Source organism: Pangasianodon hypophthalmus, chromosome 6 (genome assembly GCF_027358585.1).
Source record: "Pangasianodon hypophthalmus isolate fPanHyp1 chromosome 6, fPanHyp1.pri, whole genome shotgun sequence".
NCBI classification, from domain to species: Eukaryota; Metazoa; Chordata; class Actinopteri; order Siluriformes; family Pangasiidae; genus Pangasianodon; species Pangasianodon hypophthalmus.
In genome coordinates, this window is record NC_069715.1 from 16,839,153 (window position 1) to 16,865,419 (window position 26,267).

General features: G+C 39.4%; 1 protein-coding gene across 2 annotated transcripts in view; it reads left to right on the forward strand.

Moving 5' to 3' along the window:
* The first annotated feature begins 369 nt into the window (after window positions 1–369).
* Window positions 370–26,267, forward strand: part of slco3a1a (solute carrier organic anion transporter family member 3A1a) — a 54,426-nt gene continuing 28,528 nt past the window's right edge. Inside the window, exons 1-2 of one of the 2 annotated variants that reach the window (XM_026927243.3) lie at window positions 370–942; window positions 19,916–20,372. In XM_026927243.3, the coding sequence (XP_026783044.1) occupies window positions 817–942; window positions 19,916–20,372 (583 nt within the window). In that variant the 5' untranslated portion in view covers window positions 370–816. The remainder of the gene's footprint in view (window positions 943–19,915; window positions 20,373–26,267) is intronic. The other variant, XM_026927242.3, reaches the window with a different exon arrangement.

Consider the following 26,267-nt stretch of genomic DNA (forward strand, 5'->3'; position numbering starts at 1 on the left):
TTTCCTGGATTTCTTTGGCAATACTGTACATGTATACGGTCATGCCAGTAAATCTTGCTGAACTGAATTGAACTGACAAAGAGAGAGAGAGAGAACGAGAATGAAAAGAGACAAAACAAAAATAGATGAGAAACAGAGACGGACAGACAGATTGGGCCAGAGAAAAAGCTGGACAGATTGAGAGACAGAAAATGAGAGATACATAAAGATAGAGGCAGCACGTCAATGACATACACAGTACAGTGATTAATACAGAGTGGAAGAAATAGAAAGAACGATAGATAGAGTAAAAACAGACCGAGACACAGACCCCTCTGCAATAATTATCCTGCAATTAGTGTGTGTGTATATGTGTGTGAGACACACAGAGAGAGCGCCCCCAGTGGTGTAGTGTGTACGACAGGAAGCCAGCAGCAGCAGAGCCGCACTGGATCTAAACACGCATAGCGGGGTGCAGTTGGAAGCCCTGACCATTTTTAGACGAATCGAAGCCGCTACATGACAAACAAAAAATGCAGCTAAAGGAAGCCGGCGTTGGATCTTCAGATTCCTGAAGCGCTCCCGCTTGCCTGTTTTGCCTCCTCATTCATCGTTGTTGGCGGTTCAATGAGCGCAGACAGTCACACCGCTAAACTACAGGGCTCTGACTAGAAATAGTCGCACTCGCCCATTTAAGCCGAAAGACTACGGAAAAGGCAGCTTAAAGAGGCTGGGGAAACGTTTCTGGTGTCCTATGTTGATCCGTTTGGTTCCTAAGCCAAGCCTCTAAGCTCAGCGATTTTGCCAGGGCAGGTGAAAAGGCGGAGGAGCTCGGACATGAGCTCCCCACACACACAGCGAGAGGACACGAATAAAAAAACATCATGTTTTTCTAACATCAAAATATTTCTAGTGTCGGAATGTGCACTGATGCTGGCGCAGGGGACAGTCGGCGCGTACTTGGTGAGCCATTTCGCTTTTACTTATGTTTCCGGTCGCAGAGGCCCGGAAACTTACGTACACGAGCAAATATGTTACTGGACGAACTTAATTTATAATTAGGTCTAGAAGGCCGTGGTGTGTGTGTGTGTGTGTGTAAGTAAGTAAGTAATTATGCAAGTGTTTGCATGTAAAAGGTATCATTTTGCTGCATGAACGTGAGCCGGCTCTTACCGTGACATCACAAAATGAATATGGGATTTTTTTTGGTCGGAATGCATAGTTACTGTACTGCAACAGAATATGGACTACATGTGTATAATAAACAGAGGAACACAGATAAAAAGCAGATCCCCGGAGATTGTTACTGAGTTTTGAAGTTAGGCTTGTCCTTCAGCTTGTTTTGAGATATTTGCTCGGTAACATTAGTAATATTTTAATGCCACAGACAGTAGAAGTGCCAACCAGACTATAAGCAGACATACTAACTAAAAAGTAATGGCAGTGGGCAATATGAGAGATGCAATGTCCTTATATAGTCTCCTCCGAATGTATTGGAACGGCAAATCCAGTTCCTTTGGTTTTTTTTTTTTTTCTGTACAGTGAAGACATTTGGGTCTGAGTTCAAAAGATGAATATGAGATGATAGATCAGAAATACAGCTTTCATTTTCTGATATTTACTTCTAGATGTGTTCAACCACTTAGAACATGGCACTTTTTGTTTGAATACACCTGTTTTTAAGTGCTCAAAACTATTGGAACATGTGACTGACAGGTGTTTCTTGTTGCCCAGGTGTGCCCTGTTAGATTGATTCTTTAAACAGTTAATAGCTTTGAATGTCTATTCTTGGCTTGAGCTCTGGGTTCTGCCTCTGAAAACTTCATTTATTGTTTAAAAAGCATAAACAAACATGAAGACTAGAACACTCTTCTTATGGGAGAAAAGCAAGCCTATTTGAAGCTGAGAAAAAAGGGAATGACCAGAGCCATTGCACTTAGGCATAGCCGATAGAATAATTTGGAATGTTCCGATAAAGTAAGAAACCATTGGTTGTGTACTAACAACCAGACATCGAACAGGTTGGCCGAGGAAAACAACATCAGTTGATGACAAACATTGTGTCGAAAAAGCTCAAAACAACAGTCAGTGACATCATCAACAATAAAGGTATCACAATCCACTGAGAGCAGAAATATAGAGGACATATCACAAGATGCAAACCACTCATCAGCAGTAAGATTCAGAAGGCCAGAATGGAATTCACAAATAAATACAGAGATGAGCATCAAATGTTTTGCAACCAAGATTAGCCTTTACCAAAGTAACCAAAAGGCCAAAGTGTGGAGAAAGAAAGGATCTGTTCATGATCCAAAACATACAAGCTCTTCGTTTAAGTACAGTGGAGGTGTCATGGCTTGGACCATGTCTTCAGCAAAACAAAAGAATTGGCCTTCCTGTTCCAATACTTTCTGAGGGGACTGTATTTTGGAGCCACTGTTTTTAAGACGGTGTTTACAATGACCACACTCCTAAATTAGACTGATCAAACTCTGTAAAATATCTTATTACTTAGGTTTTATTGACAAATGATTGACATAATGAGTTCTTTAGATAAGCTCATTGAATAGACACAGTTCTAAGGAGAAGTGTCCAGGCTTTATTTTGATAGTTTATCCATTTAGTGCCACTTAACCACAAGATCTCACAAGAGAACTATCTGAAAAGGGCACATTTGTTCTGAATTGGACCTATTACCAGTTGATTGAAAGTCTGAGACTCTAAGACTTATAGATGTTGTCCAACGACTCTTCCACATCATTCATATTTGCCATAGCAAGCCAGAAAAGCTGTAAAAAATAAAGCATTGGCTGTAACGATGAGTACGTTACTACCATTGAGAATTATGTGTGCTGGTAGAGAAAATGCATGTAGGCCTTCTAAAACGTAAGACCAGTGTGTTTTTCAAATTTGCCCGTCCCTTGTATTTTTTGACATAGTGTGCTCTATGTTTAATATAAATGTAGCTATACATCCTGTCAATCTCCCAATCAATCCACCGCAATCTGTCTTTTGTTAGGCAGACTCAAGAGCATGTCAGAGATGTTCATTTCTGAGTAATGTGTCAGTTTCCTATATAGAGGCAGCTGTTTGGGGAAGCCAGTTTTAAACAGTGTTATTATTAATACAACCTTTGTTGTATTGTTCTCTTGGCCATTATACTTCTGTAATTGTGCTGATTTATCACCTTTTTCTACATTTTATGTTGCTCTCAAACACTCGATAATCCCTGTCTAATTAATTAGTCTCTTTAGTTAAGTACTAGCATAAAAAGAGCATCCATTTGGCATGCCACTGCATAGTAACAGTGTTATTCGTTAGTGTGAACTGAGTTCCTGAAGCTTAATGAAGTTTAAGCTGTATTTTGTGTGTTGGTCTTAGGAAGTACTTGCTTTCTGCAATCCTTCCAAACAGTATGTTATTATAAAGGTGTTGCTTTATGGTTGATTACTCTGAGGTCAGTATATTCAAGTTTCACCTTCCTGGCCAGCTTTCAGCTATTCCAGTCCTTTTAAACCTTCCAGAATTCCCCCGATTGTGCTTAATGGCATTTTAACTGCTTATATGTTTGTATCCATTGTCTGTGTTGTGCAGGTCAACAAACATATGTCTCTTTTGTGATGAAAGCACATTTTCATTCAGGGATGATCGTTTGTTTGTATAAATTTTTAAGTCATTTTTATGAGAAAAGAGAACTTTCTTAATTTGTTTGAGTGGGAAATTTAAATATTAATTGTGTGTAAAGTTTATTTCCTTGATCCATTTTTTGCCCACTCTCTTAGAGTATACACATATATATATTTTTTTATTTATAAACAGACTTTATGGTTTTGCACCTGCCTAGTTGTATAACCATTGCCCCAAAAGCAGTGAAGGAAAATGAAACTAATACATGAGGAAACACCTTATATTTGGCCTGCTGCTCTTCCCTCTTCATATTTGCTTGGTACTACAGATACAATTAAAATGTGGCATGCCCATCGTTTGCCATTGTTCCCTTGCAAAGGCACTTTAGGATGTATACAAACAACCTTCAACAGTCACTGACACTCCCCTCTGCCAATTTATTTGCACCTGCTCAATTTGCATCCACTTGAGACCAGGCACCAACAACAGTGGTTGTCTGACATGGACACGAGAATTAACACTTGCAAGCTGCTATTGACTCCTTCAGTAGGATGTGGAGAAAACATGGTAGGCTATTATGTGGTACTAGGGTCAAGTTTCACTCAACTTTAAATTAAGGTTTTGACATTTATAAAATCACCTAGTGCTTTCACACTGTTTTAAACTGATTTGATAAAGTAAGATACTAAACAGCATCCAATTTAAGGTGTACTCTTGCCTTGTGTCCAGCGTTCCCGGGATAGGCTCTGGGTCAACCATGACCCTGACAAGGATAACGTGGTTACTGAAGCTGAATGAGTGAAGATACCGGCTTCAATTTGACTTCCGTAGAACAAAAGTAATTCTTCTTAAGCTTGTGGAAGGCTGCCCCAGGCTTTTGGTTCAAGTAAAGCAAATAAGGCAATGCCAACAAATAATAACAAAGTGTATGTTTTGACCCACCGAGAAACTGGTATAGTAAATAAAAGCTGAAATAAATCTGTTACTTAGCTATTATTTTAAAATGACCTCATATTGACATGAAGTTTATATACCTTAATTGACAACACAGGAATGTGCTAGCATGCAATGTGTGGAGTTCGAAAGTTGAGTTTGAATATCTTTACCCTAGGTTTATATAACATTTGGCCACATCTGTATGATTCTTTTAATGAGTTGTTTCTCAATTCTCAGGCAGTATAAAATTAATACTGTAGAAGTCTGTAAAAGTGATTGTCAGAGATGTCAGGTCAGATTTGGCATTAGTTTACTGATGTACATACATACTACTTCCTCACACCCAATCTCCTGCAGCACTTATTGATTACTATTAATATACTTTTTAGAGTAGACCATACATGGAGAATGCCCCTAAACATACCCCAACATTATTCTCTGCTCTAGTTAGAACTATAGAGAGCTGGCCAGTGGGACAGAAAGATGAAAGAATCTGATCAGATATGGGTACCCATAAAGGTTGAGTTAACATTAGCTAGCTTGTGGATAAAGCTGGTTCTTACATAATTGTGTATTATGTGTTTTTCTGTCATTTTTGTATGGTTATGTTGCTCATGAGTAAGTCAGTTGTGTGCCTCCTTGTCTTAACTAACATAGCATGTAGTAGTTAGAAAACAGTTTGAATATTCTTTAATGTGTGTTGACCTGCAACTTACAAAGATCAGATTAATTCACGTTTTCTTCATGTTTATATGTTGTAACTGGCTATGGTGAATCAACTTCAACTCCACAGTGTTGCACATATGTTTTAAAAAATTATTTCTTTTTAGAGGGCCAAGTACAGAAGGTGCTATCTAATTGATTTTAATTGAATTTTTTTTACCCTGATTTTCTCCATCCCACCCATCAGGCAGCTCTCCCCTTTCACATGACGGCTACCAACCAGGGAGGGCAAAGACTATAACATGCTTCCTCCGAGGCATGTGAAGCCAGCCGACTGTTTTATGTTTTTTTACGAACTTCAGGGAACTTCTTTGCAACATCACGGGGTGGAAGAACACGTTGTCCACCCCTTTCTGCATGCAGCTCTGCATGAGCTCACAGACGTCCTTGACTGGCTAATGTCACTGTGATTAATAGGGTAGAGTATGCCACTCCTCCCTCCCTGATTGCACAGGCGAGTTTGCTTTCTTAGGCTCCCAGCCACGGATGGCTGTGGCATCATTGAAATTTGATCTCGTAATCTCCAGATGATAAGGTGAACACTTAACTGTATGTTTTCCAATTATTAAGGGCCTGAGCACCAAAGGCATGTAAGCACCATATTGTAATTATATGCTTTTTTATTAGGGGGCTAATTGGGCCAGTTCCTATTGGAATCGTATGTTTTTTTTTCTTATTGGACCTCATTTATCAACCTTTTAGTAAAGAGTATATAAATGTTTGCATAAGCCAAACTGAAATAAAAATATGGGTGATAAATGGCAGCGACCCAAAAATTTTTCCGGGCATGTGCATTGCACAGCTGATTTGCACTTAGCGATGCTCACATTGCAGCATCTCTAAGAGACATGAGTTCAAGTTTAAAGTAAATATCAGTACAAAATGTGAAATGGTAAAAATAAAGCTTGCTATGAAAATTAAACAGATGATGGCACACAGCACACTAGGAAGTATTTGGCTCATTGTAGGTTGAGACATACCAGCTCGGTCACTTTTCTTTCTTTGACATGTTCCAGTAGCAAAAAATCCAAGCACAGACAAACCTTGCGCAGGAATAGCACAGGAATAGCACAGGATCTTTTTGTCTGCCAAATTACTACTGGCTCTAAAGTGTTGCACAGCAAAATGGATTAAAATGGATTTGAGTTGGCTTGCTGTCTTTATTTTTTTTATATTTAATATTTCTTTTAATATTTAAAAATATTAAAGAATAATTTAAAAATATTACGTTTGTGTGTATTTGAAATAAATGTGAAATTTAAGCTTAACAACATAGTTTGTATGTAAAAATGCAGTAACTTTTTTGCAAATTATATAATATGAAGCTGATCAGTCGAGGTTTACATTATTTAGTCTTCTTATACGTACATTTACGCACTTTCAGGAGCATGATATGAAGGTTTTTCCGAATTTATGGAATTTTCATGAATGCCAAATTTCTTGTGTATATGCTCATACAAATGATCTACGAATAGGATTGAGATCTGGTGAATTTGGAGGCCAAGTCAACACCTTGAACTCTTTGTCATGTTCCTCAAACTATTCCTGAACGATTTTTGCAGTGTGGCAGGGTACATTATCCTGCTGAAAGAGGCCACTGCCATTAGGGAATACTGTTGCCATGAAGGGGTGTACTTGGTCTGCAACAATGTTTAGGTAGGTGGTATGTGTCAAAGTAACAGCCACATGAATGCCAGGAACCAAAGTTTCCCAGCAAAATATTGCCAAGACACTGCCTCTGTCAACTTGCCTTCTTCCCATAGTGCATCCGGGTGCCATCTCTTTCCCTGGTAAGCAAAGTACACACACCTGGCCAGTCACATGATGTAAAAAAAACCCATAATTTATCAGACCAGGCCACCTTCTTCCAGGCCACCTTCTTCTTCTGATGCTCACATGCCCATTGTAGGCACTTTCGGCAGTAGGCAGGGATCAGCATGAGCACTCTAACCAGTCTGAAGCTACACAGCCCAATACGCAGCAGGCTAGTCATTGTTCCCCACGCGCATCAATGAGCCTTGAGTGCCCATGACCCTGTCGCCAGTTCACCAGTTGTCCTTTCTTGGACCACTTTTGGTAGGTACTAACTACTGCATACCAGGAACACCCCACAAGACCTGCTATTTTGGTGATATTCTGACCCACCTAGCCATCACAATTTGGCCGTTGTAAAAGTCACTCAGACGCTTGCCCATTTTTCCTGCTTCCAGCATATTAACTTCGAGAAATGACTGTTCACTTGCTGCTTAATATATCCCAGCCCTTGACAGGTGCCATTGTAATGAGATAATCAATGTTATTCACTTCATCTGTCAGTGGTTTAATGTTATGGCTTATTGATGTATCTCAGCAATAGCGTCACATATTCAGAACAAACTTTGTAGTTTAGTGATCTAAGGGACCCCAGGACGTTTGTCTGAATTCACCTCTAAGGGTGTTACAATTAAAAAAAATTTGTAAAACTGTTCATAACTGTTGAATGTCCAACATCAAATCAGGACTTTTCTTTATCTTGATTCCCAGCAAGGTGCTGAGCATTCTTGATTTCTTGATGTAACAAAATTTGCCAAACTGGAAGTAAGCCATTTGTACCATTTTTAACAAATTTAGCAAAAACAGTTTCAAAAACAGCTTCTTCTTCTACAAAATTTGGATCACAGCATCGTCGGACCAAACCGAGCAAAACTTGTTTCTCACATTTGTGTAGAACAGTTCCTCGATAAAGTGCAAATGAATTTGACAGTGAAAATCACCAAACAGGAAGTGAGGGCACGTCTCAGCAATGCTTTTATGTATCAACACTATAGTATCAAACTTGGCTTATATGTTTCTATGCTCATGAACCCTCCAGATCTGCTCCTTTACAAAAGGCTTGACTTATCTTAAAGACTAAGACTGTGTGAGTCCCGAACACTAATTGGAAGGCTGCTCCATATCTGGGGGGCTTTGTAAGAGAAAGCTCTGCATCCTGCTGTAGCCTTCATTAATCAAGGTACAAACAAAGAGCTTGCATCTTTTGATCGAAGCAGGTGTGTCGGCTCATTAAAGACCAAAAGTTTGCCCAGGTACTGAGAATTGAGACCATTCAGTGCTTTATAAGTCATTAGTAGTATTGTATAATCGATGCATAATTTCACTGGGTGCCAGTGCAGTGTGGATAAGATAGGGGTAATGGGGTCACATTTTCTGGTTCTAGTAAGAACTCTGGCTGCTACATTCTGGACTAACTTGAACTTGTTTATGCACCTACTAGAACATTTAGACAGGAAAGCAATATCAATAGTCCAACCTAGTGGTAAAAAAAGCATGACCTAGTTTTTCTACATCATGTAGTGACATTATATTTCTTATCTTAGCAATACTTCTGAGATGAAAGAAGGCTATCCTAGTAATATTATCTACATGAGCTTCAAATGAGAGACTGGAGTAAATAATTCTTTTACTGCTGCACAAGATGTAACTGAAAGGCCATCTAGAGTAACTGTATAATCAGAAAGCTTGCTTCTTGCTGCCTGTGGTCCTAGTAGAAGCACTTCTGTCTAGTCAGAATTAAGTAGGAGGAAGTTACTCAGCATCCAGGGTCTAATGTCCTTTACACATTCCTCAACTTTGTTAAGCTGGTGTCTCTGATCTGGCTTTGCTGAAACTGTGTGTCATCAGCATAACAGTGAAAGCTAATACCATGTTTAGGAATAATTGTACCCAGAGATAGTATATATAGAGAAAAAAGCAGTGGGCCTAAAACAGATCCTTGTAGAACACCAAACTTGACCTTAGTATGCTTAGAGGAGTCACCAGTTAAATAATGAACTGATAACAATCAGCAAAAAGAGATCTGAGCCAGTGCTGTCTCAATACTGTGATGAAGCCTAAATATGCCTAATAAGGCATATACGTATGTATATAAATATACCTAAAAAGGCCTAATAATATAATGACTAATAGATTTTATGAATGTTATTCCTATGCAAGTATGAGAATAACTGCTGTGCTACCACATTTTCTAGGACCTTGGCAATAAAGGGGAGGTTTGATATTAGCCTGTAGCTGGATAGCTGACAGGGGTTGAGGTCAGGTTTTTTTTAATCAGGGGTTTGATAATTTAGTTTGACACCATTTATATTCTAAATTATTTATATTCATTTATATTATATTATATTATATTATATGTTTTAATGTGTGAGTGTGATCTTTGTACCAACGTTTTTCTCTCTAAATATTTTAGAGAGTAGGGCTACATTATCTAGAGTGTAGCGGAATGTTGACTCTAAGAATTCATTCGCCTGATCGAATTCTGTGAGGTCAGACAGTTAATCCAATCCAGCTTGATCTCTGGGTCTGGATTGTCACCGATTAACTGTTCCTGTTCTGAGACTATGCTATGCTGCCAGAAATGAGAGCACCCCCTTTCTGATTGGCATGGATACCATCCTGCACTAAAAGGCCAGCCTTTCCCTCAAAAATACTCCAATTATCTATAAAGACCACATTGTTTTCACCACCTGGACATCCAGCAGTTCAGTGACCATAACTTGCTTTAAGCTACAACACCCTGACCCATTGGGATAGGACTAGAGCATATTACAGCACCAGGCATCAGTTTGTGTGCTAATTTGTGTGATGTGTGATGCAGGGAGAGAACATCACAGATCTAAGCCAAAATAGTAGCCAAAGACTTGCTGTTATTTACTCAAGGGCTCAAACACAATATGCAACTTCAAACACATTATCAGGTGAGGATGAGGACTATGGCCATTAGGCATGAGATGATGCGCTAAAGCCATGATAAAAGACATCCTGATAGAAGCTTCACACAATGATATTGACATGAGACAATATTGACACAGATAAAATATTACATTTTAATACATTTATTTTGTAATGACAACAAACCAAACCACTACATTATCAATACACTGTATTGTAAGAAAGGTAGATCAGGATTTATAATGTATTTGTTCATTATTCATGAATAATCATTGTATTATTTTATTTTTAAGGCTAAATTAAAGAAATTGTGTCATCACTGCTCCTATTGTTGTCTGACATCCACCTGAAAGCCAAGAGTGTGTCATACCAGTTTAATTGAAATAATACAGATGAGAAAAAAAACAGTCATGATTTTATTTTGTATATTTCCTCATCCCACCAAAATTAGTTTCTGGTTATGCCACTGCCAGCACAACACACAATGTGCTTCTGAATTAGAGGTCTGCACAGGCTTTAAATTGAAGCCCGAACCTGGCCCGTACCTGAGATCGTCTGACCTGACCCGACCCTCTAGGTACTATTAAATTTTAAGACCGAACCTGACCCCAACCCAAAATCAGATTCATCGGCTGATGTATTGCTGAACTTCATCATCAGTTTCATTCAGGGCCCGTTTACCCATGCCTCAAACTCCGCCACTACAGTCCTGTTTCATTTAGTTGTGGATTCACCAGCTGGCTTGGCACCAGTGGTAAAGCTGGCTGTGGCTGTCTGGTGCCTGGCTTCTTGGTTGATATCCTCTCTGTCAGGGTGAGGCAGCATGCCGAGCTGGCAGAACTTTAGCCGTAGGAATATGGCAAGCTTATGTAGCGTCTCGATTTTGATTTTGCGGTTCAGCTATTCAAGATGTTACTCACAAATAATGGCCTGATGAGGACTGTCTGAAGCCACAGGTCTGCAGTGGCACTTAAACCTCTCATGCCACAAAACAACCAGGTTGAGCGTGGGGTACTGGTCGCCCTCTAGTTCCTGCTGAACCTGGTAGAATGGGCGAAGAAACTCCAACTGGCAGCAAAGTCTCTGGTGCCCAGTCTCGAAGTTCGGCAGAATGTCTGAGTACTGTGTTATAAACATGGTCCATGCTGATGATACAGTACGAGTGCAGCAATTACGACTTTGTTAATAAGACAAGCATCAAATCCAAGTACAGAAGCAAGCTGTCGCTGTAATTCTCTCCATATGTTGTCACCGGTTTTCCCTTCTTCAGGGGGGAACATCGCTGTAGTAGGACTCTGCTTTGAAGCAAAAATTCTAGTATGATGTAGTGGCAAGTGTTTTGTTAAGAAACTGATCTTGCAGGAATAGTCAGTCCACATGTCGGTGGTCATCCCAACATTAATAATCACACAAAATCTCCAATATTTCTTTGATGACAGTCTGTCGTTTTGTGGCTGCGACTTCCTTACATTTCCGAAAGATGGTTGTGGGATCAGGTAGCACACTCTCTGCTGAGACGCGACCATGGGTAACTCCCAGATTTATTAGGTTATGTGTTAGGTCAATAAAACCTCTTCATGCAGCCATATGAAATATCCTGCCAGCAAAACTCTACACATTTTTCTGTAAGACTGGATTTTAAAGAAGCTGGTACTGACTTAGTTAGCGGAGATAAATAGTCAGAAACTGATGTTTGTCTGTGGTTGGTAGCGGCTTGGCCTGCAGTTGAATGAGTGCATCCACGGTCAGTGTGGCGCTTTAAAGAAGATGTACCTATACATGTAACCACTGAGCTTTTTTTTAATAGGTTGTAAAGACAAGATCATAATTCTTCCACAGTGCAGCTTTCCCTGCGTCATTGCATCACATGTAATAAGTTCTCCCTTAATAATTTTTTGCTTTATCTCACTCATTGCACGCAACTAGCTAATTTCACTCACGAAGTGTGTGTGCTATCTGCTGTGTTGTGACAGAAAGAGTGCACGGGAGCAGGCGCAGATGCGTGAAACAAGTTGCGTTAGATATATTTATTACCACTTATATATATATATATATATATATATATATATATATATATATATATATATATATATATATATATACATACACACACACACACACACACACACACGTATACACACACCGATCAGCCTTAACATTAAAACCACTGACAAGTGAAGTGAATAACATTGATTATCTGATGGCACCTGTCAATGGGTGGGATATATTAGGCAGCAAGCGAACAGTCAGTTCTCGGAGCTGATGTCTTGAAAGCAGGAAAAATGGGCAAGTATATGGTTCTGAGTGAATTTGACAAGACCCAAATTGTGATGGCTTGATGACCAGGTCAGAGCATCTCCAAAATGGCAGGTCTTGTGGGGTGTTTCCGTTATGCAGTGGTTAGTACCTACCAAAAGTGGTCCAAGGAAGGTCAACTGGTGAACTGCCGACAGGGTCATGACCGCCCAAGGCTCACTGATGTGCATGGCGAGTGAAGGCCAAGCCAGCTGGCTTGGCACCAGTGGTAAAGCTGGCTGTGGCTGTCTGGTGCCTGGCTTCTTGGTGGATATCCTCTCTGTCAGAGCATCTCCAAAATGGCAGGTCTTGTGGGGTGTTTCCGGTATGCAGTGGTTAGTACCTACCAAAAGTGGTCCAAGGAAGGACAACTGGTGAACTGCCGACAGGGTCCTGACCGCCCAAGGCTCACTGATGCGCATGGCGAGTGAAGGCTAACCCATCTCGTCCGATCCCACAGAAGTTACTGTAGCATAAATTGCTGAAAAAGTGAATGCTGGCTATGACAGAAAGGTGTCAGAGCACACAGTGCATCGCAGCTTGTTGTGTATGGGGCTGCATAGCTGCAGGCTGGTCAGAGTGCCCATGCTAACCCCTGTCCATTGCTGAAAGTGCCTACAATGGGCAGGTGAGCATCAGAACTGGACCACGGAGCAATGGAAGAAGGTGGCCTGGTCCGATAAAGCACATTTTCTTTTACATCACGTGGATGGCCGGGTGTGTGTGCATTGCTTACCTGGGGAAGAGAGGGCACCAGGATGTACTATGGGAAGAAGACAAGCCAGTGGAAGCAGTCTGATGCACTGGGAAATTTCCTTTTGGGAAACCTTGGGTCTTGGCATTCATGTGGATGTTACTTTGATGCATACCTCCAACCTAAACATTGTTACAGACCAAGTACACCCAGTCATGGCACAGGTATTCCCTAATGGCAGTGGCCTCTTTCAGCAGGATAACGTGCCCTGCCATACTGGACAACTTGTTCAGGAATCATTTGATGAACATGACAAAGAGTTGATTTGGCCTCCAAATTCCCCAAATCTCAGTCTGACCAAGCATCTGTGGGATGTGCTGGACAAACAAGTCCGATCCATGGAGGCCTCACCTCGTACCTTACAGGACTTGAAGGATCTTCTACTAACATCTTGGTGCCAGATACTGCAGCACACCTTCAAAGGTTTTGTGGAGTCTATGCCTTAGTGGGTCAGACCTGTTTTGGCGGCACAAGGGGGACCTGCACAATATTTGGCAAGTTTAATATTATGGCTGATCTGTGTGTGTGTGTGTGTGTGTGTGTGTGTGTGTGTGTCCATAAGTATTTGGACAATGACAAAATTTTCGGAATTCACTCTCTGTACACCACCACAATGGATTTGAATGAAGCAATCAAGATGTGATTGAAGTGTAGACTTTCATCTTTAATTCAAGGGGATGAACAAAAATATTGCATTAATCAGGCTCAAAAGGCTCAAAAGTAATTGGAAAAACTAACATAAATATAAGGATTATTTTTAATACTTGGATGCAAATCCTTTGCAGTCAGTGACTGCCTGACACCTGGAACTTGTGGACTTCACCAAATGTTGAGTTTACTTCATTGAGATGCTTTGCCAGGCCTTTACTGCAGCCGCCTTCAGTTTCTGCTTGTTTGTGGGTCTTTCTACCTTCAGTTTTGTCTTCAGTAAGTGAAAAGCATGCTCAATTGGGTTGAGGTCAGCTGACTGACTCAGTCATTTAAGAACATTCCATTTATTTACCTTAAGACGGTCATGGGTTGCTTTTATGGTATGTTTTGGGTCATTATCCATTTATACTTTTAAGCGCCGTCCTATCATTTGACTGAATATGAGCAGAAAGTATAGCTCTGTACACTTCAGAATTCATCCTGCTACTTCTATCAGCAGTCACATCATCAATAAACACCAGTGACCCAGTTCCACTGGTAGCCATACATGACCATGCCATAACACTGCCTCCACCATGTTTGACAGATGATGTGGTATGCATTGGATCATGAGTCCTTCCTTCTCCATACTCTTCTCATCCTATAATTCTGGTACAAGTTAATATTGGTTTCATCTGTCTAAAAAATCTTGTTCCAGAATTGGGCAGACTTTTTTTTTTTGAAATGCAAATTGAACTATTGTTTGCTGTGCTTGATGTAAGTCACACTCGCGTATAAAGATATGTCTGCTATATATGTATAGCATTCTAGATTCTAGCATTCTATATCAGCATTTTAGTTGCTTCCTAGCAAAGTCTAATCTGGCCTTTCTGTTTTTGGGCGTTACCAGTGGTTTGCATCTTGACGTAAACCCTCTGTATTTACATTTGTGAAGGCGTTTCTTGATTGTAGACTTTGATGATGATACACCTACCTTCTCAAGAGCAACTGAAGATGGCTGCAGTAAAGGCCTGGCAAAGCATCTCAAGGGAGGAAATTCAGAATTTGAGTTTTGAGAACATGAGCTCCAGAGTTCAGGCAGTCACTGACTGCAAAGGATTTTCATTCAAGTATTAAAATTATGGTTATATTTACAATTATGTCACTTTGTCCAAATACCTTTTAGCCCCTGAAAATGGAGGTACTTTGTTGAAAATGGTTGTAATTCCTAAATGGTGAATGACATATTTTTGTGGAACCTCTTAAAATAAAGCTGAAAGTCTACACTTCGATCACATCTTGATTGTTTTATTTCAAATCCATTGTGGTGGTGTATAAAGGCAAAATCACAAAAACTCTGTCATTGTCCAAATACTTCCGGACCTGACTGTACATATGTAATATATATATATATATATACATACATACATATATATATATATATATATATATATATATATATATATATATATATATATATATATATATATGTGTGTGTTTAATGAATATAATAATATTCATATGTTAAATATGAATATATACAGTCAGGTCTGTAAGTCTTTAGACAGTGACAATTTTCATAATTTTGTCTCTGTACACCACCGCAATGGATGTGAAAGGAAGCAATCAAGATGTGTTTGAAGTGTAGTCTTTCTGATTTATTTCAATATTAACAACAATATTGCATTAACCGTTTAGGAATTACAACTATTTTTTACATAGTCCCTCAATTTTCACAGGCTCAAAAGTAATTGGACAATTGACTGATAAGCAGTTTCATGACCAGGTGTGGCCTGCTTCCTCATTATTTCATGACAACTTAAGGAGATAAAAGGTCTGGAGCTGATTCCAAGTGTTGAATTTGAATTTGGTAGCTCTTCATGGGAACTCTCACTATGCGGTCCAAAGAGGTGTCAATGCAAGTGTAGGAGGCCATCATTAGGCTACAAAAAAACCTATCAGAGAGATAGCAGAATGTTTAGGAGTGGCCAAATCAAGGATGACCTGGAAGACCACAGAAGACAACTTAAGTGGATGACTGTAATATTCTTTCCTTGGTGAAGAAAAACTCCTTCACAACATCTAGCTAAGTCAAGAATACTCCTGAGAAGGTAGGTGTATCATCGTCAAAGTCTACAATCAAGAAACGCCTTCATAAATGTAAATACAGAGGGTTTACATCAAGATGCAAACCACTGGTAACGCCCAAAAACAGAAAGGCCAGATTAGACTTTGCTAGGAAGCAACTAAAATGCTGATATAGAATGCTAGAATCTAGAATGCTATACATATATAGCAGACATATCTTTATACGCAAGTGTGACTTACATCAAGCACAGCAAACAATAGTTTAATTTGCATTTCAGATTGCTATCTGGAATTGTAGATAGTGTGGAATACATTGAGCAGTAGTGTACTATGGGCCATTTCAGTATTATTTTTTCCTAGTTCATGACGAATGAAACGAGGCTGAGGGCCTTGTGTTTAACACGTCCCATAATGCTTCTTTCTGATTAGCTTAACTTTTTGGTCTATTAAGTAAGCATGCTTCAAGGTAATTGGGGTCCCACTCACAAATTTAATGCTCTGTATATTACTACATTATATTATTTAATATAATGTTTTTAATGCTCTGTATATTACTATGTTATATTACTAGTAATAATAACATATTAGTAATATATTACTGTATTACTATCATTACTGGTGCTGCTGCCTATTTTGTAAGAAGAGGTAGAGTTCATAATGAATATTAAATGAATTCTGAATTGAATATCGCAATACCAAAATTCGTATTGCCAGTGTTTTGTATCATGATATTCGAGACATTGAAATTCTGTCTAATGCCTAATAGCCATGTAATGGTCTACTTGCATTCAGTACTATTATGCATTTCCATTTTGAAATAGTGCAGCTCTCGTATTTCTGGCATCATTCTTCAGGACATTTCTGGCAGCATTCATCAATTCTGGCAGTACAGTGAGACAGCTACTTGTCCTTCAGTTTTCTCTAACTAGTGTTTATATATGTATGTAAGGTACTTACGAAAAACCTATGTAAAATAAATATTTTCCTAGTTTGTACTTGTGTATATATGTTGACGCATACAGTTTGAAGCCTTTCTTCTGGTTGCTAGAAGGGGATTTGCAAGTATTCATACATAACTTTTGAACATCATTGATGTTCATCTTCAGGAACAAATTAATGCCAGCTATGACTAGTTTTGCTATTCATAGCCTAGTTGAATAAGTTTCAGTTCAACCAAAATATTTTACTGGGCAAGTACATCTTTCACTGCTCTTATAGCACAAGAGCATGCAAATGCCTTTGTGCTCTATTACACAACATGCACAGAGATGTCATGTAGCACCACAAGATCCAAGTAACTTGTTAACTGGATCTTGGCTTGTATGGCTGAAATTTGAATTCTAAATTTTAGTGACCATAAGGCATGGTTTTCTCTTTTGAGGAAAGCTGGATGGAGATGGTGGTTAATACCCACTGAACAAGTTTTAGAGGTTTGGCAAACTGAGAGAGAAAGTGAAGGAGCAGAAGGGGATGTAGACAGCTTTGTAATGATCCTCACTTTCCACCCTGGCTACTGATAAAGCTGTGTGTGTGTATACCTGTGTGTCATTTAAAAAACTACTATTCTCCACAGAAGATTTTTTTCAATGTTTGTTCTTAGCCATTTTTGTCACATCAAGACAAATCTGAAGTCTCTGAGCTGGAGAGGCTGTGTTGCCACGTCTGAGCAATTTCTGTCCACCTTGTCTCCAGTCGTTGCTTTGCTAAGTTTGGCTGACTGTCCATGAGGTTTCTGCAGGCTGTGCCAGGGTGTAGAGAGGGGAAAATGCACAGAATCTTATGTTGGCATAGAGAGAGGGGGCATGGCTTACAGGCTTTTGTTCTGCAACAATAGAGCCCCCACGTGGGTTTCATGGACAGTGGGCCGGCTTCAGGAGCTGCAAGAGGTGCCTTTTCATTACTACATTTTTAAAGCCTTAACTGATCATCCTCTCACACGCTGAGTTGCTGTGCTCTTAGAAGTTGAAGCCTTCTGTAATGTGCAGCATTGATAAGCAGGATATGCAACTGCATGAAAACAGTGTGGTCTTTATTATTGTTAATCCAAGAATCATTGTTATAATCCATGGCAAGGGTCATACCATAAGCAGTCACTAACACACAAGGATAAGCCATAATTGTAATATGTGAAAACTAGCAAAAGTCAAAACCAGAGAACACAGAACTAGGAAAACAAGGCTGGAAAACAAGTTTAGTAATGCATGATACAATCTGCTAGGCAGATAACGCATGAGACAACCTGCTATAAATAGACAAACTAGACAAACAAAATCAGGAACTAAACAAAAAAAGCAGGTGAACACAATCAAGACAGAATAAGGAGATAAACCAATGACAAGACATGGACAGAGGCAAAATCTGAAATCAGACTGAAATCAAAATGCACATGGCTTAACAAAACATGAGGGGCAACTAATGCTGCATTCGAGTTCAGAATGACCTCATTTTCAACCTCCATCTTTTCAAGCTACAAAGTGGGGAAAAAAACATGGATGCCTCCATGTTTGAATTTTTTTTTTTTTTTTTTTTTTTTTTAGCGACAAGCTAGCCAACTAACAGTGCAGAGTGATGTATTATTTTCCTCCTCAAAACAGTGATCTGTATAGTCAGTGTTAGAGATTTAACAAGCTAATATGTCTGTATGTTGATTGATCAAAAGCAAATACTTGTATATACATCATAACTCATTTACTGTTCATGTTCATTTGATGTCACTTACTGAACTCAGACAAACTTGGAATTGAGGAAACCATCATGAGTTCCCAAGCAGGATTTCTGGGCATTTGCTTTGGTTTTTCATGGTGGGAGATGAGGAATTACGAGTTACGACCACTAGTCAAATGCAGCATAAATACAAAACACAGAGGCAGTGCTATTCGCGCTGATAGCTGGGATGTGCACTGAGAACCTCAAGGGGATTTGAGTAAAAAGGTTTGGCCTCAATAGCATTGTCTTTTCATAGGTAAAGAACTGTTTAACAGTTTCACAGAAAACCTGTAAAACCTGAGTTAAGGAAACTGATTGCCTTAAACCACTCTAGTTTGAAAATGGATTGCTTTAAGTACAGGTAACTTATAAACATTGGAGTTTACTTATTTGTTGCAATACATTAGTTAAAAAAACTAACTGAGTCCATTTTGAAATGCTCTTTTATTTATAAAGCTACTGTATGTTAAAAATAAAACAGCACATTTACTCATTCCCGGTAACAACTTTATTATTATTAGGGTGATGGTGGATCCAGAATCTATCCCGGGAACACTGGGCGTGAGATGGGAATACACCCTGAATGGGACACCAATCCATATCAGGGCACCGTGCACACACACATTCACACACTCACACACACCTAGGAGCAATTTATCATGGCCAGTCTACCTACTGGCAGGATTTGGGAGGTGGGAGGAAACCGGAGAATCCAGAAGGAACCAACACAACATGTGAAATTCATCCTATTCAGGATTAGTAGTCATGAACGATACGTTAATGGTCAAACATTAAAGCTAACTGTTGTCGCCATTCTGTCGTGATATTCCCTTATCGGGAACTTTATAAGCAAGGAATTTTATGAAAGTGGACCTGTACAAAGGTTCACTATTGGAACTGAAATGAAGTTAAATGAAAGAACTCAACCAACATGGATTTTTTTGCATTTGAAATTTGAAAGAAGTTTTGGTCTAGGTTTAAACTAATATTATTTGAGTAATAGAAACTTGAGTTACATGAGCTGTGCTTCTTTACAAAGAGTTAGTTGGCAGGTGACAAAAGCAAATTAAAACTTGATATTTCTTATACATACGAACATGTGAAGATTTGCATGTAACAATTCCCTTTGTAATTCAGAGGGGAAATGAGGAACAAGAGGCAGGCTTGCGACAACTCAAAAGGGCTCTTTATTCTCTTTATTTGTTCTTTCGCTTTTCAGGTTGTGCATTTAACACAAACACATGCGCACATACACACATCTCTGTGCTGGTCAGCTCTCCCTCTCTCTCGCTCTGGCTTCTACTTGAGGCCCTGGAGGCACAAAAAAGACACACATAAGTCAACTCAGGCTAATAAACTCAGGCGACCCGCCTTCTCTCCATCCACATCTGACGCTTGACCACGCCCCTACCACATTCCATCTTAGTGCAAATATAAAATGAAAGTTTTTTTTTTTTTTGCATATTACAGGTGAGTGTCCTGACTACGCTGGAGCGCCGCTTTAACCTGCAGAGTGCTGACGTGGGTGTGATTGCCAGCAGCTTTGAGATTGGCAACCTGGCGCTCATACTGTTTGTCAGCTATTTTGGCGCCAGGGCTCACCGACCACGTCTGATCGGCTGTGGTGGAATTGTCATGGCATTGGGTGCGCTTCTATCTGCACTGCCTGAGTTTCTCACCAACCAGTATGAGTACAAAAGCACTGAAGTGTGGCGGAAGGAGCCAGGACGGGACATGTGCTCCAATGTGTCAAGGAGAGATGTGGAAGATGGTGGCCTATGCAGCAACAAAGCCAACACCAACATGATGTACCTGCTGCTGATTGGTGCCCAAGTGCTACTGGGAATTGGAGCGACCCCCGTACAGCCTCTGGGAGTGTCCTATATAGATGACCATGTGAGGAAAAAAGACTCTTCCCTTTATATTGGTGAGTCTATTTACTGCTTCATTTTGTGTTTTGTGCACAGGACACCTTGAAACGGCAACGTGAGCAAATAATTGCTTTGTGCTAATGCTCTAATTAACATTTTGTTCAGACAGGTATAAAATGACATGTTATCGTATACACATTAAACAGAAAGTGAACAATACAAACAATATTTAAGAAAGTATTCAATATTCCATAGCAATTCTTATATTGTGCCTCATTTATGGAGACTCTTGGTCCAGGATGTGCAGGCAGTGGAATGTTAATAGCAAAGCTGATCCTACCTCAGTACTCATACTCTGAAATTATTCTATAGATCAAATTGTATCAGCAGGATTTGTTTTGCAATCAAGGCGTCATCAACAAAATCAGGCAACAAAAATTCAGGCAACTAGGCAACACAAATCTGCTATTTTGTAAGATGCAAAGACAAAGAATAGAAATATCAACATATAGAATGGTATATGATACTTTTCTATGCATTGAAACATAAAAGAATATTGAGCGGGGGTATTCTTCCTTTTTTTCTATGATGATATTTTCCCACTAACATCTGTTGACTGTTACTGGTGTTCAAGTGCATTAAAAAGAGTTATAATAGCAAATCTCAGATGACTGTTTGTGGATGTTTGTACCTAGAGGTAAAGTTGTTAATACCCTGTATTTTAACTTTACTTTACGTTTTTCTTTGAAGTCTTCACTTGTTAGTGGCACCATGAGCACATGGAAAAGATGCTTCATTCCATTATGATGTCACCATTGTTTATATTGGTCCAGACTGGATCACATGCACATTAAAAGGGCTTTAAATCAAACCTGACTAATAATCTCCTAACAGCATGTTAGTATCGAATTCCGGTGATTTGTCTTTCAGTAGGGTACTGTCAGTAACTTTAAGCAAAGTCCATGTCTCTCTCAACCTTGTTCTATTGTAAAGCACACTTCCATTTTGGAGAGAAAATTAAAGTGGATGGTGCTAACACATTGACTGTAAAGTCATCATTTTTTTATGTGAAATGCATCCCTTATGTTCTATGTATGGTTTCTCACCATCCACTTTAATAGGAACACCTGTAGACCTGCTCATTTATGTAGTTATCCAATCAGCCAATCAGGTGGCAGCAGCACAATGCATAAAATCATGCAGATACAGGTCAAGAACTTCAGTTAATGTTCACAGCAAACATCAGAAAGTGTGATCTGTGTGACTTTAACCATGGCGTGGTTGTTCATGCCAGAAGGGCTGGTTTGAGTATTTCAGAAACTGCTGATCTCCTGGGAGTTTCACACACAACAGTCTTTAGAGTTTACACAGCATGATGCAAAGAACAAAAAACATTGAATGAGTGAGTTCTTTTGGTGGAAGTGCCTTGTTGATAAGAGAGTTGTGAGGAAAATGGCTAGATTGGTTCAAGCTGCCAGGAAGGATATAGTAACTCAAATAATCACTCACAGGAATCTGAGGCTATCATGGGCGCAGACTCACCCAAACTGGACAGTTGAAGATTAGAAAAAAATGTCTTTTTCCAGTCTTCAACTGTCTGGTTTTGGTGAGTCTGCTCCCATGATAGCCTCAGATTCTTGCTCTTGGCTGACAGGAGTGGAACCTGATGTGTTCTTCTGCTGTTGTAGTGCATCCACCTCAAGGTTTGATGTGTCATGTGTTCTCAGATGCTTTCCTGTTTACCATGGTTGTAAGTATTGCTTATTTGAGTTCCTATAGACAAGTCTGGTCATTCTTTTTTGATCTCTCTCATCAACAAGGTGTTTCAGACTGCAGATCCTTTGCACACAGGATTTTTTTGGTTTTCGCACCATCTTGTGTAAACTCTAGGGACAGTTGTGTGTGAAATTCCTAGGAGATCAGCAGTTTCTGAAATACTCAAACCAGCCCATTTGGCACCAACAATCATGCTACGGTTAAAGTCACAGAGATCACACTTTTTTCCCTATTCTGATGTTTGATGTGAACATTAACTGAAACTCTTGACCTGTATCTGCATGATTTCATGCATTGTGCTTTTTATGCATCGTGCATTTCATGCATTTATTCCCTGCGCCACATGATTGGCTAATTGGATAACTATATAAATGAGCAGCTGTACAGGTATTCCTATTAAAGTGGATGGTAAGTGTATATTTTATGTGTATGTATGCTCTAAATCTTGCTGCATGTCTTAAGAACGCTTTTTACTCTGCTGCCATTAGCTTGCTCTTGGCTGCTGCCCCTGTGTAGACTTAAAAGCCATCAAAGACACAAGTGCAAGACTTTTTTTAGGGAATAAATGCTAGCGTCTGTTCACACACAGTGAGTTGCAGTCTTATCTCAGATAATTTAGCCTGCAGTCCTTAGCAAAGCTCACAGTTTTCCCAGCTATTTTTTTTTTAACTTCTTATGTATGCCTCCTATTTGATAGATAAATATATGTATGTTTAACAAGATAACACTTATATTGCTAGTCCACAATGAGGATACAGAGGAAAAAAAATTCTTTGGTTGTTTTATTTTTAAGATTTGATGTTAGAGGTTTCTCTAGTAATAATACAATTGCAGACATACAGCTGAGTAGTTAATGGTTAAGTACCAGTAACAAACCAACCTTTTAAAGCAACATGATGCTGTTTTCAGGGGTTGAGGGTCTCAAATGGCAAATTGTGCACCTAGTATCCTATAATGTAGTATCCTATAAAATTATATAATTTTTTCCAGTTTGCCTAACTGGGTTAACCTAATGTGCTATGTGATTCCTTAAAAAGCCAAAGATAGAAATTATGTTTTTTTCTGACTGTGTGATTATGGATGCCCACATAAACTATAACATTTATTAGTACTCACTCCCTTTTTACTGCATTTATGAATGTTTTAGTAATAGCACACATCCAGTCCATGGTTTCCTTGTATATGTCTTGTTTACGTGAAGGAGAGCACTGCAGGCATGGAGCCATGATTACACAGTGAGGTTGGAATGCTAACCAGCCAGCCGTAAGGTGGACAGACTGGCAGCACACACATACCACACACTCCTGAAAAACCCACAAGTAGCACAGTGAGCATTGGGCATTTTTTGTTGGTTTTGCTTTTTTTTTTTTTTTTTTACTGTAAATCTCCCAGCAGTCACTGCACCATGCCAAGGTTTTTCAGAAGCATTCAGATATTGGCTGTTCATCTACAATCAGCCTATAATTCCTCATTTTGTAGTTTCGAACATTTCAAGCAGTGGCGAGTTCAAAACGCATAGCTATGAATTTTAAACAATGTAATGCATGTACTTGGGCTGTACATTTATGGTCATAACTTTTGAACCATGTGTCCAGGATTCCCTGGGTTGAGACGAGTTCAACACACCCTGTGACATCAATTTCCGCCATCTTGGATTTTGTCAATAACTGTTTTTTCACTACTCCTCCTAAAAATCTTGTCCAATCATCACCAAGTTTGGCACACATCATCTTCAGAGTAAGCCTCACAAAAGCTATCAAAAGAATTTTGATTATTCCATACGGTTTGTCCATAATGGGTTAATGAATCTGACAGCAAAACTGCCAAACAGGAAGTGAAGCTGTATGTCAGCAATGACTTTGCACACTGACACAAAACTTGGTAGGCATCTTCAGGACCATGACCTGAGGCTATGCAACAATTTTTTTGCCAGTGTCACCTACTGGTCAAAAGTAATAACAACATTCTAAAAAATGCTTCCATCTAACTGCCAATTTTAACCTAATTTGGCACACATCATCTTCAGACCTGCTGAACAAAAGTTATCAAAGGAATTTTGATACTTAACCTGTTCTCCTGTAACACGCTGGGAATAAACAGGATGTGAGGGTGTATCTCAGCAATGCATCTACATATCATCACAAAACTTGATGGATATCTTCAGGACCATGCGCTGAATGTACCCAAGATGTTTCATGACTGTGCCACCTTATTTTTTTCCTTTTATCATTTGAAGAGTTTATGCTAAATTCACAGTTCTTTTTTCCTGTAATTCCCAGGGGTATGCTGAAGTGAACACACACCAAGATCTGGAATTCAAGTGTACTTCCTGTCAACCATCTTTGATTTTGTGAAAAACTGTTTTTTTTCACTACTCCCAACCTGGACAAACGTTACCAAAAGAATGTTGATATTCCAAACGTAATGTGCCAACCAATCTGACCTCGAAGCCACCAAACTGAAAGTGAGACTGTATCTCAGCAATGACTTTTTACACTGACGCAAATCTTGGTAGGCAGCTTCAGGGCTATGCCCTGAGGATATACAACAAATTTTGTGACAGCACCACTTGCTGGTCAAAAGTTACAATAGCATGCCAAAAATGCTTCCATCTAACTGCAATTTTTGCTACTCCTCCTCCAAAAATTCAAAACTTTAGTGTCAAACTACTCAGCAGTGTGAACCTCAATAATTATCAAAAACATCTTGCCATTTGTAAATATAGCTGTGATTTGTGAATTCTAAGAAAGCAAATCTGGTTTACTCAAACAGTTGTAATTCATAATTGGTGAGGGGAATTTGAAAACTTGATAAGTATGTTAATCTATGGTCTCTTTATTGTTCTATGTATCTTGGCAAGAACTGGCTGCTGGAGGCACTATTTATGAGGAATGCTTGGCCCTGCAGCTCACCGCTTGTGGCTATATTGTTTTCCTAAGCATTATTATTTTTAGGGCCCAAGCACTGAAAGTACGCAGGGCCCTATTGTTTTTCTAAGGATTATTATTTTTTAAGGCCCAATTTTTATTATTATTATTATTATTATTATTTCTCAACATTTCAGGGGCTTTTGGGGCCCTTAACATGCTCAAAAACTCATGAAATTCGGCACACACAGAGTCTTCGGACATTGGGCCCAGGCGAAGGGTAACACATAGGCGTGGTGGGGGGCTCTGCAGTGCCCTCTTTTACATGGTACATAAACTTGGTGCATATATCGTACATACTTGTACATATATGTACAAAACTTACTAGACACATTATTCTCATCGACCCGAACAACTTTCGCTGTATGTTTGGACATGGAAGCTGTTGTAAAGCCTTAGACCTGGGCTTAACCTAACACATCAGCGCAAAACAAGTTACTCAACATCGCTTGCTTCACTATGCATTGATTTCCTACACCCACTGGGTGGCGATGGCACCGTAGTGCTTGGTCCCATTATTGCTGAATCGTTACAAAATTCAGAGTTGTCGACCGTTAGGCGTAGACAAAAGCTAAAGACATGGGGGTGGAGGGCATGGCCCTTTTGACTAAAGTGGTTGGGTCAGTTTTACCTGTAGTCACCAAACTCAGTACATATATTGTTCTCATCAAGCCGTACAACTTTCAAATTGACAGTTATTAGCACCACCCAAGAGGAAGTAGGTTATTTTAGATTTAATGTGGGTTTTTTGAAAATTGCAGGTTCTGAACTTTTACATACTCCTCCTAGGGGATTCATGCGATTGTCACCAAGCTTGGTCAACATTGTGCCAAACAGTGAAGATGCTAAATTGCGAACAGATTTTTGATATCTCCAATGGTTTCGCCATAGTGGGGCAATAAATTTGGACATGCAAGCTGTTGTAAAGCCTTAGACCTGGGCTTAACCTAACACATCAGTGGAAAACAAGTTACTCTACAGCACTTGCTTCACTATGCATTGTTTTCATACACCCACCGGGTGGTGATGGCACCATAGTGCTTGGGCCCATCATTGCTGCTTGAAGCTGTATTTATTATTATTATTCTTATTTTTCTAAATTCTTTGGCATTTTTGAGGTACTTGCCATGTTCAAAAACTCACGAAACTTGGCTCACACATCAGAAATGCTGGTCTTCAGGGTCTCATAAAAGATCGCATCCAGGCGTCACACTGGGGCTCTGTAGCACACCCCTTTGATATTTTTCT